Below are 14,160 nucleotides of genomic sequence, written 5' to 3'. Positions count from 1 at the left end.
TTTTTTGCACCATCTTGAACCTCCAGTGCAGTGGTGATTAGAAGAAATGAGAGTGGAGATCTTTGCCTTGTTCTCAATCAGAAAGAAATTATTCAGTCTTTCACAATTATGATGTTACCTCGAGGGTTTTAATATGTGCCCTTTACTAGGATGATGAAGGCCCCCTCTATTCCTAATTTGCTGAGTTTCTGTCATTTATAGATACTGGATTCCATAAAATGCTTTTTCAGCATCTATTGAAATGACCATGTTTTTTAATCTGTTAATATGGTGAATTCCAATAATTTATTTTCACTGCTAGAATAATCCCACTTGGTCATAATGTTTTATCTTCATATAACATTGGATTCAATTTGCTAAAATATTGTTAAGAAGTTTTGCTTCATGTGGGTTATTAGTTCATGACAGTTATTAGTCTATAGTTTTCCTGTAATGTCTTTTTCTGCTTATGGTATCAACAATGCTGACCTCTTAAGATGTTTTGGGGAGAGGTCCTCCTTCTCTATTTTATAGAAAAATTGATGTATAAATTGTATTATTTCTTCTTTAATGTTTGGTAGAATTCGCCAGTGAAGACCTCTGACCTGATGTTTTTTGTATGTTTTTAATTACAACTTCAATCTTTTAAATTGATATAGGGATATTTGGGTTATCTGCTTATTCTTGAGTGAATTTTAGTAGTTTTTATCTTTCAAGGAATTGTCCATTTCATCTATCTTGTCAAATTTATAGGCACAAGGTATTCATAATATCTCCTTATTATCCTTTTAGTGTCTGTAGAATTTGTAGTGATATCCACTTTCTCATTCTTGATATTCTTGATTTGTTTCTTCTCTCCTTTTTACCCAGTCAGCCTGGCTGGAGCTTAACAACTGTATTGATTTTCTCAAAGAATCAGCTTTTGGTTTTATTGACTTTCTGTAATGATTTTCTATTTTTGATTTTATTGATAAAATGACTTTTTTTAACCTTGTAGCACCACTCCTTGAGTTTCTTTTTTTTTTAGTATTTATTTATTTGGTTGCACTGGGTCTTAGTTGTGGCAGGCGGGCTCCTTAGTTGTGGCATGCAAACTCTTAGTTTCAGCATGTACATGGAAGCTAGTTCCCTGACCAGGGATTGAAGGCGGTCCCCCTGCATTGGGAGCGTGGAGTCTTATCCACTGTACCACAAGTGAAGTCCCAAAATTATTTATTTTTTATTATTTCCTTTCTGCCACTTACTTTGGGTTTAATTTGTTTCTCTTCTTACAGTTTCTGAATATGGAAGCTTAAATCATTCACTTAAGACCTTTCTTCTTTTCTAATGTGGACTTTAATGCTATAAATTTTTCTCTAATAACTACTTTAGTTAGAGGAGTGACATCAGTATCATAGTGGCATGAGACACTCTCTTTGTCTCTCCCCTTCAATTTACAACCAGTAAAAATCCATAACTCAACAAAGGTGCCTCTAACACACCAGGACACACATGTGTACATCTAAATGTGGGTGGACTGGAACACGTAGAGGAGGTGGACTGGAGGAAGAACAGAGGCTATACCAGTAATCCCAGCCTCCAGCTGCAGTGGCTGAGTCTGCTGGCTGCAATGGGGAGGTGGCACACATGACTCCGAACTTCTTGCTACAGCGGTGCCCACTGCCACAGGGAAATGGCCAGCAGCAGCAGCATGGCTTGTGACCCTGTCTCTCCAGCTAGAGGTACCTTCCACTTGAGCCTTCCACCACCCACAGAGGCAGTGTGCCAAAACTCAACAACTCCAGATGTGGCAGAGGTGCCCATGACTGTGGCTACCTCCCTCTCTTCCCCCTCCCCTCACAGCAGCAGTTCCTATAACTCAGGCAACTCCAGACTTAGTGGAGGCCACACCAACGCAGTACTCCAGGTGGCAACACAAGCAACAGCAGCAAGACCAGCAGCCACAGCAAGGCACCAGTGACCCTGGAGGCACAAGCAGTGACAACTAGAGCATAGGGTGACACCTCCAGGAGAGGCAGAGGTGGGTGGAAAATGCCGATTCTTAAACATAGCCAGAGGCAGCTCACGTTAGAAAACCAAAAACTTGTGCAATAGCACCACCTTCCAAAAAACAAAAGAAAGGCCGTAATTACCAATCTATCGAATTGTCAAAATCAAGTTAAAAAAAAAAAGCTCTACCTAAAGAAGAGAGGTGTTTGGTGTTCACTACTTCAAATTCTCAGGCAGAGAAAAAACTCATCAAGCACCATGAAAAAACCGTGGGAAAAAAACATGTATAAACAATAAAATACTGCTCAGCCATGAAAAAAGGAGAAATGTTGCCATTTAGGACAATATGAATGGAGCTTGAGGAAATTATGAGAAATGAATCAGATAGAGAAAGACAAATACCATATGATTTCACTTACATGTGGAATATATATATTTAAAAACCTAAAATAAACAACCAAACCAAACTAAACATAGATACAGAGAACAGATTAGAGTTACCAGAGAAGAAGATGTGTAGGGGGAGGGCAGAATGGGTAAAGGTGGTCAACTGTACACTGGCATATTGAAACTAAACTTTTGGTGGTGAACATGCTGTAGTGTATACAGAAGTCTATTTTTCACAATGTATACATGAAACATATAATGTTATAAACCAATGTTACCACAATTTAAAAAAAAAAGAACTGCTTTAGCTGTATACCCAAATTTTGATATTTTGTGGTTTCATTTTCATTCAGTTCAAAATACATTCTCATTTTCTTTGTGATTTCTTCTTTGACTTATGGGTTATATAGAAGGACAGTGATTTTCCAGATAGCTCTCTGTTACTGATTTCTAAATAAATACTATTATAGTAAGAAAAGATATTTTTTATTTGAATCCCTTTAAATTTATAGAGAATTGTTTTATAGCTATAAATATAGTCTATTTTGGTAAGTGTTTCATGTGCACTTTAAAACATGATGCCTTTTACTCTGGAGATAGTTTTTGCTCTGAAATCTATGTTGTGTGATATTAATATAGCCATTCCAGCCTTCTTTAGATTAATGTTAGCACAACATATCTTTTTTTTTCCATCCTTTTAGTATGGAAAATCATTTGTGTCTTTCAATTTATTTTAAGTTGGATCTTACTTATTTATCTATTCTGAACATTTTTGCCTTTTTATTGGGTACATTCAATGTGATTTTTTTTTTTTTGGTATTGTTGGGTTTAAATCTACCATTTAACTATTTGCTTTCTATTTGTCCCTTCTGTTTTTAAAATTGTTTTCCACTTTCTCTGCCTTCTTTTTGATTATTTTTATATGATTCCATTTTGCATCTTTGTTGGCTTTTTTAGCTATTCCTTATTCATTTTGGTTTTTTATTGGATGCTGTAGGGTTTATTGTACACATCTGTAACTTATCTGTTTGCCCTCCATATTGTATCATTTCATTTATAGTATAATAACCTTATAGCAGTATACTTCTATATTCCTTCACACAGCTTTTGTACTATTGTTGCCATACCTTTTACTTCTACATATTTTATAAACCTTACAATGAATTGCTATTTTTGTTGCTTTAAATAATCAATTATCTTTTAAAAGAGATTTAAATAATAAAAAGGCATTTTATATTTATACACATATTTATCATTTCCAGTGCTCTTCATTTTTTGTGAAGATCCAGATTTTTATCTGGCATCATTTTCAATCTGATTGCCAATTTTTACTTTATATATTTGAAAACATATTATTAGATGCATTCAAGTTTTTAAATTCTCTTCTTGATGAATTGAAACTTTAAACATTATGAAATGACGATCTTTCTCTGTAGTAATACTTTTTGCTTTCAAGTCTACTTTGTTTCATATTTAATATAGCCATATCAGGTTTTCTTTTACTTAATATTTCCATACAATTTCTACCCTTTTAATTTCAATCTTTCTATTGCCTTATGTTTTAGCTATGTTTCCTATAAGCACCATATATTTGAGTTTTTAAATTTTTGTTATTTTTGTCTAGTCTGAAAATCTTTGTCATTTAATTGGAACATTTAGTCTATTTACACTTATTGCAATTAATAATATTTTTGAGGTTTTGCCTTCCATCTTGCTTTGTACTTTTATTTTCCCATTCTTTCCATGTTTTTTCCTCTAGTTTCTTGCCTCTTTAGGTTTAGTTGCATACTTTTTATCATTCCATTTTCCCCCTTCCACTGGTTCAACAGTTATACATTCTGTTTGTATTTCTAGTCAGTTTTCCTTTGAAATTATAACCTGAATGTTTAATTTATACAAGACTAAATTTAAGTAAAAACTTTATTCTTTCCCCAGCTCACATGTAATTGAATTCATAGATTCACTATTAGGCAGTATTATTACTATTTTATACAGCAATGTGTATTTACCCTATCTTTATCTTTTTTCCTTTCTATCAGAGGTGCTTGCATCTTGTATTCCTTTCCTTCTGATTTAGGTACATTCCTTAACATTTCTTTTAGTGAGAGGCTACTGGTGATTATATACTCAATTTTTGTTCATCTGAAAACATCTATATTTCATTTTTGTTCTTGAAAAATATTTTCTCCAGATATAGAAATCTAGTTTGGTGATGATTTTCTTAAACAGCATTAAAAATATTATTCTATTGGTTTTTGGCTTCCATTGTTGCCATTGAGAAGTCACTTGAAATTTTAACACCTATCCCTCTGGCTGCTTTTAAGATTTTATTCTTTACTTCCTTCACTTTCACTATGAGGTGTCTAAATGCAGGTTTCTTTACTTCTTTCTTTGTTTGGGATTTCTTGGGCCTCATACATCTCTAAAACACTGTATTCATCAGGTATCTTGCAAATATTGTCTATGCCTCTTCTCTATCTTCTCTTCTTCTGTAATGTTGATTAATCATATGTTAAACTTTCTTAATCTATTCCCCATGAGTCTTTTTTTTTAAACATCTTTATTGGAGTATAATTGCTTTGCAATGGTGAATTAGTTTCGGCTGTATAACAAAGTGAGTCAGCTATACATATACATATATCCCCATATCTCCTCCCTCTTGTGTCTCTATCCCACCCTCCTTATCCCACCCCCTAGGTGGACACAAAACACCAAGCTGATCTCCCTGTGCTATGTGGCTGCTTCCCACAAGCTATCCATTTTACATTTGGTAGTGTACATATGTCCATGCCACTCTCTCACTTCGTCTCAGTTTACCCTTCCCCTTCCCTGTGTCAAGTCCATTCTCTACATCTGCATCTTTATTCCTGTCCTGCCCCTAGGTTCTTCAGAACCATTTTTAATTTTTTTTAGATTCCATATATAGGTGTTAGCATAAGGTATTTGTTTTTCTCTTTCTGACTTACTTCATTCTGTATGACAGACTCTAGGTCCATCCACCTCACTACAAATAACTCAATTTCGTTTCTTTATATGGCTGAGTAATATTCCATTGTATATATGTGCCACATCTTCTTTATCCATTCATCTGTCGATGGACACTTAGGCTGCATCCATATCCTGGCTACTGTAAATAGAGCTGCAATGAACATTGTGGTACATGACTCTTTTTGTTTTGTTTTGTTTTTGTTGTTTCTTTAAACATTTTTATTGGAGTATAATTGCTTTACAATGCTGTGTTAGTTTCTGCTTTATAACAAAGTGAATCAATTATACATATATATATATATCCCCATATCTCTTCCCTCTTGCATCTCTCTCCCTCACACCCTCCCTATCCCACCCTTCTAGCTGGTCACAAAGCACAAAGCGGATCTCCCTGTGCTATGCGACTGCTTCCCACTAGCTATCTATTTTACATTTGGCAGTGTATATATGTCCATATATACACTACCACTCTCTCACTTTGTTCCAGCTTACCCTTCCCCCTCTCCATGTCCTCACATCCATTCTCTAGTAGGTCTGCATCTTTATTCCCACATGACTCTTTTTGAATTATGGTTTTCTCAGGGTATATGCCCAGTAATGGGATTGCTGGGTCGTATGATAGTTCTATTTTTAGTTTTTTAAGGAACCTCCATATTGTTCTCCATAGTGGCTATATCAATTTACATTCCCACCAACAGTGCAAGAGGGTTCCCTTTTCTCCACACCCTCTCCTGCATTTATTGTTTGTAGATGTTTTGATGATGGCTATTCTGACTGGTGTGAGGTGATACCTCATTGTAGTTTTGATTTGCATTTCTTTAATGATTAGTGATGTTGAGCATCCTTTCATGTGTTTGTTGACAATTTGTATATCTTCTTTGGAGAAATGTCTGTTTAGGCCTTCTGTCCAATTTTGGATGTGGTTATTTGTTTTTTTGATATTGAGCTGCATGAGCTGCTTGTAAATTTTGGAGATTAATCCTTTGTCAGTTGCTTCATTTGCAAATATTTTCTCCCATTCTGAGGGTTGCCTTTTCGTCTTGTTTATGGTTTTCTTTGCTGTGCAAAAGCTAGTACGTTTCATTAGGTCCCATTTGTTTATTTTGGGGTTTATTTCCATTTCTCTAGGAGGTGGGTCAGACAGGATCTTGCTGTGATTTATGTCATAAAGTGTTCTGCCTATGTTTTCCTCTAAGAGTTTTATAGTGTCTGGCCTTACATTTAGGTCTTTAACCCATTTTGAGTTTATTTTTGTGTATGGTGTTAGGGAGTGTTCTAATTTCATTCTTTTGCATGTAGCTGTCCAGTTTTCCCAGCACCACTTATTGAAGAGGCTGTCTTTTCTCCACCGTATATTCTTGCCTCCTTTATCAAAGATAAGGTGACCGTGTGTGTTTGGGTTTATCTCTGGGCTTTCTATCCTGTTCCATTGATCTATAGTTCTGTTTTTGTGCCAGTACCACACTGTCTTGATGACTGTCACTTTGTAGTATAGTCTGAAGCCAGGGAGCCTGATTCCTCCAGTTCCATATTTCTTTCTCAAGATTGCTTTGGCTATTCAGGGTCTTTTGTGTTTCTATACAAATTGTGATATTTTTTGTTCTAGTTCTGTGAAAAATGCCATTGCTAATTTGATGGGGATTACACTGAATCTATAGATTGATTTGGGTAGTATAGTCATTTTCACAATGTTGATTCTTCCAACCCAAGAACATGGTATATCCTTCCATCTGTTTTGTATCACCTTTAATTTCTTTCATAAGTGTCTTATAGTTTTCTGCATACAGGTCTTTTGTCTCCTTACGTATATTTATTCCTAGGTATTTTATTCTTTTTGTTGCAATGGTAAATGGGAGTGTTTCCTTAATTTCTCTTTCAGGTTTTTCATCATTACTGCATAGGAATGCAAGAGATTTCTGTGCCTTAATTTTATATCCTGCTACTTTACCAAATTCATTGATTAGCTCTAGTAGTTTTCTGGTAGCATCTTTAGGATTCTCTATGTAGAGTATCATGTCATCTGCAAACAGTGACAGTTTTACTTCTTCTTTTCTGATTTGGATTCCTTTTATCTCTTTTTCTTCTCTGGTTGCTGTGGCTAAAAATTCCAAAACTATGTTGAATAAAAGTGGTTACGGGGGTCACCTTGTGTTGTTCCTGATCTTAGTGGAAATGGTTTCAGTTTTTCACCATTGAGGACGATGTTGCCTGTGGGTTTGTCATATATGGCCTTTATTACATTGAGGTAAGTTCCCTCTATGCCTACTTTCTGGAGGGTTTTTATCATAATTGGGTGTTGAATTTTGTTGAAAGCTTTTTCTGCATCTATTGAGGTGATCATATGGTTTTTCTCCTTCAGTTTTTTAATATGGTTTATAACACTGATTGATTTGTGTATATTGAAGAATCCTTGCATTCCTGGGATAAAACCCACTTGATCATGGTGTGTGAATCTTTCAATGTGCTGTTGGATTCTGTTTGCTAGTATTTGTTGAGGATTTCTGCATCTATGTTCATCAGTGTTGTTGGCCTGTAATTTTCTTTTTTGTGACTTCTTTGTCTCATTTGGTGTCAGGGTGATTGTGGCCTCATAGAATGCGTTTGGGAGTGGTCCGCCCTCTGCTATATTTTGGAAGAGTTTGAGAAGGATAGGTGTTAGCTCTTCTCTAAATGTTTGATAGAATTCGCCTGTGAAGCCATCTGGTCATGAACTTTTGTTTGTTGGAAGATTTTTAATCACAGTTTCAATTTCAGTGCTTGTGATTGGTCTGTTTCCCCATGAGTTTTTAACTGTCATCTTTACTGTTCATTCATTTCTGTCTCTGGCAAATTTCTTGTAAAGTTATTTTTAAGATTACATATGAAGAAAAGCATGGCATACAAGAGAATACAGGAGTAAATTTGATAATTCCTTTCCTTGAACATGAAACTAGATTTATTTTTAATGTGATGACATTCACAGCCTTCAACTTTATCATAAAAGATTGCATATTTTATGTCATATCACTTAGCATCCAGCATACAAGTAAATAAAATTTGTTTTGGAAATTAAACTTTTTACTAAGGAGTTTTAGAGCCACAGAGTCTCTGTTCTCATCACAACAGATTAGCCAATCCTCACAATTGATCTCTCTCTGGAGATCAACATATATATATATATATATATATATATATATATATATACATATACACACACACACATATATACATATATTTATATTATATATAAAGATCTAGAGATATATAGCATATTTATTTATAGAATATTTATATTATATATATATTTATATATAGAATAGTTATACATATGTTTATATATATATTTATATATTTATAACAAAGAACTACCAAAAAAATAATTTAGGGGTATAAAAATTGTAGCTAGCTACCATACTTTAAAAATGTGGGGTTTTGGACTTCCCTGGTGGCACAGTGGTTGAGAGTCCGCCTGCCGATGCAGGGGACACGGGTTCGTGCCCTGGTCCGGGAAGATCCCACGTGCCGCGGAATGGCTGAGCCCGTGAGCCATGGCCGCTGAGCCTGCACGTCCGGAGCCTGTGCTCCGCAACGGGAGAGGCCACAACAGTGAGAGGCCCGCGTACCGAAAAAAAAAAAAAATGTGGGGTTTATAATTTTCTGCCTCTATAATCATATATGTTCTGTAAATGGCTTTACCCTGAGATAATCGCAACCATACAGAATTCTGCAAATTGAGATGAAACATGGCCTGGAGGGAGGAAAATAGCAAGAAATATGCAAAAGGCAAATGGGCATTTTAAGAAATTACTCAAAAACAACAGAAGAAAGATTCTGGCAAATAATTCCCCATAGTCTCAACAATTACAGACAATATGATTTTATAGTGATTTGAAAACATCAAAGAAGAAATTAAAAGGTCCAGAGACAGGTTATTAGAAAACAGAAGAAAGTGAAAAGTTTGCTATGCTGATATAAATTAAAAATAAAAATAAGAATATTGCAACAAAAGTCAACTGAGGAGGGAAAGAGAAGCAGTATAAATAAAAGAACTATGATAATATAAAATTAAAAGTAAAATAAGGAAATGTAACAAAGTAAATCTAATATCTACATAATTGATGTTTCTGAGATAGAAAAGAAATTAGAAAAAAAAGTGCTAAATATATTATTTTTCTTACCTAAAGAAAGATTTAAATCTGTCTTGAAAGTATCCATTGTCCCCATTCCCAATTTTCCTACTTTACATAAACTTTTTTATTTTCTTTTTCAGACAGTAACATTTTCTCAGAATATAAATTATGAGGCAGTAGATGATTATTTCAAGTTGCAGTAAGTAAGACTTTTAAAAGAGCCTACTCAATATTAAATATGCTATTCAGGTTACTGATTTATATGTATTCTTTTATTTAAATGACCTCATATCCTTTTAAATATCCAGATTTCAATTCCTTTAAATGTCTGGAAAGATGTGAAAATAGTATTCTGTATAAAAATGTAAAATACTCCTTTAATTAAATGAAAACATGACCTATCTGATGGTGCTATTCATCCAACTGAAGGTGCAAAAAACACCAGGCTATTTCTTAATTCAATAATTTTTGAGCACCTTTTATCATTCATTCCCATCCCGAAGTCTTTACATATTATCCTTAAGCAAAAAGTAGAACTCTAATCCCAAAAAGTCTTTAATTATGAGTAGAGTCAGATAAAACACCATCTCTGAATCTTGGAATAAGGTACCACCTAAACACTTAATTTCTGGAGGAAGGTAACCAACATGGAATTGTATCTTAAGGCATTAAGTTATCATTATGTCCCGACTCAATATATTTTCTGGAAAGATAGCATTGTTCTTCTAAGGAAAAGTTCATTTTTCTTTAGGTTGCTACTCCACATGAGTTTGAATACCCACTCCATGCCAAGCACTCTAGGTGCTCAAAACACATGGTGAACAAGAAAGATAGAGTACTGCTGTCGTGAGACATATCTCTAGTGAGAGAAGACAAGAAGCAAGTAATCAAGTAAATAAACAAGATGGTCCCAAATAATTATAGGTGCTATTAAGAAAAATAAAGCAGAAAGAAGCAGTAGAGAGTGACCGAGAAGTGTAAGGAAAAATGCTACTTTAGACACAGTAGTCAAGAGAGGCTCAATACATCCCTTCCTCCCTAACTCACCAACTTTTCTCTTGATTCTTCGAATGTTGTGGGTTCCTTTGGGTATTTTTGATTTTGTGGATATTTACTCAAAATTCTATTGCTGTACAATATATATCAAATTGTCCAGGATACTTTAGGTCAGCCTGAGACTTGAGAAAAAATACCAAAAGCTTTGAAATCAGCCATGGCAGAAAAAAAAAAATCTACCTATAGTAAAATTATGTAGAAAATTGAAGATGCAATATTTACTTTGGTGTCCTTTTCTTACAGCTCTATACTATATTACTGAATATATCAACTCAAAGTTTCCATCAATTTGGGGAAAAAGGCCATAACTGGCATAATTATAAGATGCTTCCTGTTTTCAAAGGTGTTAAAGGAAATAAAAAATGTATCTTAGAGTTGATGAAATATGGTACAGTGATTTAAAAATATAAAAATGTGCTATTTGTATCCTCACTTATTTAGTACATTTTATAGCTAATATATGATAAATATTAAAATATAATGAATATTGGAAGGAAAAGAACATTTGTTTGTGGTTAGTGTGTTTGTGGGGTTTTTTTCCCAAATTTTTCAAAAAGTAAAAACCTTACTAGGGGCAGGGAAGGAATAATACTTTCAAATTTTTTTCTTCTGTAATTTTTGAGCCCTCCTATTTTGCCCGAGCACAAAATTATTCACTTGCATTTCATAATCTACAAAGGCATTATGTCTGATCTCCCTTTTGCTTCCAGTCAGATCATATTATACAGCATAATGTGGTTCAGAAAACTAACTTCATAACAATATCTATTGTTCCAAAAGCATTATCAATAGGAGGAAAAAGTCTGTAGAGTCTAGAGAAGGAACCTATGCAATGGCTACGGCCTTGTAATGCTGTCAGGAAGCAGGGCAAGATGTCAGCAGCAAAGCCCCATCCTCAGGAGACTGAGGGTGTGAATGAAACAGAGGGCTTGAAATGCTGATAGAAACTCATTTTTATTTCCTTTTGTGCCTATCCTATGCTGGCCAAAATATGGGATACCATGAGTTGGGAGTGACTTTAGGATATGACCACAATGCACCTTAGCAGAAACTGAGAACCGTCACCACCACCACCACCAGGCCTCTAGAATTCCTCATGGGTGGCGGGGGGGGCAGTTCAATCACAACATGTTAATGGGACTTTTCATCTGTTCTGCACAAAGGCACACTCATGGCTACCTCCCTTGTGATTCTATAATCACCTGTACGTGTTGTTTCTCCTAGATACCAGAACACAGGTCTTCTGCTTGTTCACGTTAGACCTAGTGAACATGCAAAAACGTGTCCAGTATCCCAAAAGGTAAGTGACATGGGTAGAAGACTGAAAATTTTACTTCAATAATACATGGGTGGTAAAACTAAATAATACGTATTAACTCCATTCAATACCACTCCCCCTAATATGTAGCAACATTTTGTAATGTTTCACTGTAGAGAGACCAAAATTTTACTTTGGAAAAAGATTAGATTACTGCCTTCCATGAGTTAACCATCATAATATAAACACTTACAAAGATGTAAAATTATTAGTTTTTGAACATAAATAAAATTGTGTAGAGGAAAACTGCAATTAATGAGAACATCTAAAGTTGGATATGGTTTGTCAGAGAAGACTGCCAGTCATATCCATATTTATGCTATGTTTATTTATTTTACAAATTGGATCATTTTTTCATTCCAAAAATTTTATTGTGTGCCTACCACGTTTCTATGTTTCAGTCTGTGTGCTAAGTAATGGGAGTTACAAAGATGAAAAGAGTCCCTTCCAAAGGGGAAAACATAAACTAGTGTAAAAGAATGTGAGATATACAGTTACCAAATAGCCCAGAGAACAAAGTAAGCAATTTTGATTGGGAGGGGAAAGGTGAAAAGAAGGTGATGCATAAAATGATTGTTGAAGAGTAAGTAGAAGTTGAGCAGGAAGAGGCATATACAAAAGCACAGCAATGTGATATAGCAGTGGGGTGTTCAGGCAATCAGCCACCACCACCTCCTTTGAGTCTTTGTTCCACACTGAGGGATGCCTCCTCTCTTTATTCCTTCTCATTCCAACTAATAATCAATAAACATATATTGAGTGCCCACTATATATCAGGCATAGCACAATGGGGAATACCTACATGAAGAATTCAAAGTTAAGTGAGACATAGTCTCTGCTCTTCAGGACCCCAGCACCAAGAACCTCTTCCTACCAGGGCAAGGTTCCATGAATTTAAATGTATTTATTTGGCTACACCAGGTCTCAGTTGCAACACACAGGATCTTCATCGCTGCGTGCAGGATCTTCGTAGCATGTGGGATCTTTTCAGTTGCGGCATGGGAACTCTTAGTTGCAACATGTGGGATCTAGTTCCCTGACCAGAGACCAAACCCAGGCCCCCTACACTGGGAGCACGTAGTCTTAGCCACTGGACCACCAGGAAAGTCCCAAGGTTCCATGAATTTAAAGGGAGCCTTGAACTGAGGCAGATGTGATCCATCCTTGAGCACTGCTGACACACACTGCTTCCCCAGGAAATTGCCTGCAGGTGCATACGGACCACTCCCCCTATTTACCCACCATGCTGCCTACCCAGCTTAATCTGCTGAGGAGGAAGAAAACAGCAACCTAGCGAGTTTCTGCCCCAGCCTTGGTCTGCATTTTCTATCTTCAGCTCCTCAACTGCTCTACCATATTCCATATAAGATGCCTTCCTGAAGCACCGTGGTTTCCTCCATCTTTTTCCTGTCTAATTTATAGATTTGTTAGGGATCCTCATTCACCCTATCCTGCCCAGCCCAGGCATTACAAAAACATGTTAACCTAACCTGAGTTCAAATCCAAGCTCTACCACCTACTGGCTTCAAGAAGCTCCTAAACACTCTGAGTCTCAGCTGCCTCATTTGTAAAAGGGGAAATATAATATCCATCTCACAGTAGTTATCTACTTTGTTGAGAGTATTAAATAAGATTATTTGTGTAAAATGCCCAGAACAGTACCTGTCACAGAGTAATTATCTAATATTACTGGTTTCTTCCTTGGCACACCCCAAGACATGGACCGTTCAAGTCCAGCCACCATCTGTGCCCATTTCAGGTAGTTTGTATTGACCCACCCACTGAAATAGAATGGAGAGTATGCCATATAGTAGAAGATAATAGACTATGCCATAGCCCTTTGGCAACAGGAAAATGTGGCCTTGTGGAGGTAGGTCCTCTAGCTAGCCAAGAAAATAAAAACCTGTACACAACTACAAGGTATGCTCTCAATCACAGGGACCCTTCTTTGTGCTCCTATCCCCACTGGTAAGCAAGTCATCGGCCTCCCGGATAAATATTATAGACAGAGGGCCCACAGACTTCTTCTCTAGTTGGATGAAGTTAAGCCCTTGTTAAACCTGCTGGACCAAATGGACCATGAACTGAGCCATTTGAACATGAGCCTGCTGTCTTTGTTACTTAGTCTTCATAGCCTGCAGCAGAGCAGCAAATAGAACTGACAGCACCAACAGGGCTGCATCTCAGTTTTTTAACTGTACACCAAGAACCAGAATGCAATGAGGCCACCCTAGTAAACCAGTCCTCAGAGGGTGTTAGTAATTCCTTCCAAGATGAAGTTTCCCAGGGAGAGATGACTACACTCTGTCTAATATATTGTCTACCAACATTTCT

General features: G+C 36.0%; 1 protein-coding gene across 1 annotated transcript in view; it reads left to right on the top strand.

The window, feature by feature from the left end:
• Positions 1-14,160, top strand: part of CATSPERE (catsper channel auxiliary subunit epsilon) — a 220,738-nt gene that overhangs the window by 145,298 nt on the left and 61,280 nt on the right. Inside the window, exons 11-12 of the mRNA XM_029226890.1 lie at positions 9,593-9,651; positions 11,733-11,808. Of these exons, the coding sequence (XP_029082723.1) occupies positions 9,593-9,651; positions 11,733-11,808 (135 nt within the window). The remainder of the gene's footprint in view (positions 1-9,592; positions 9,652-11,732; positions 11,809-14,160) is intronic.

The sequence above is a fragment of the Monodon monoceros genome, unplaced genomic scaffold (assembly GCF_005190385.1).
Source record: "Monodon monoceros isolate NGI ecotype Baffin Bay Population unplaced genomic scaffold, NGI_Narwhal_1 Super_Scaffold_18, whole genome shotgun sequence".
NCBI classification, from domain to species: Eukaryota; Metazoa; Chordata; class Mammalia; order Artiodactyla; family Monodontidae; genus Monodon; species Monodon monoceros.
This window is presented reverse-complemented; position numbering and strand designations above follow the sequence as displayed.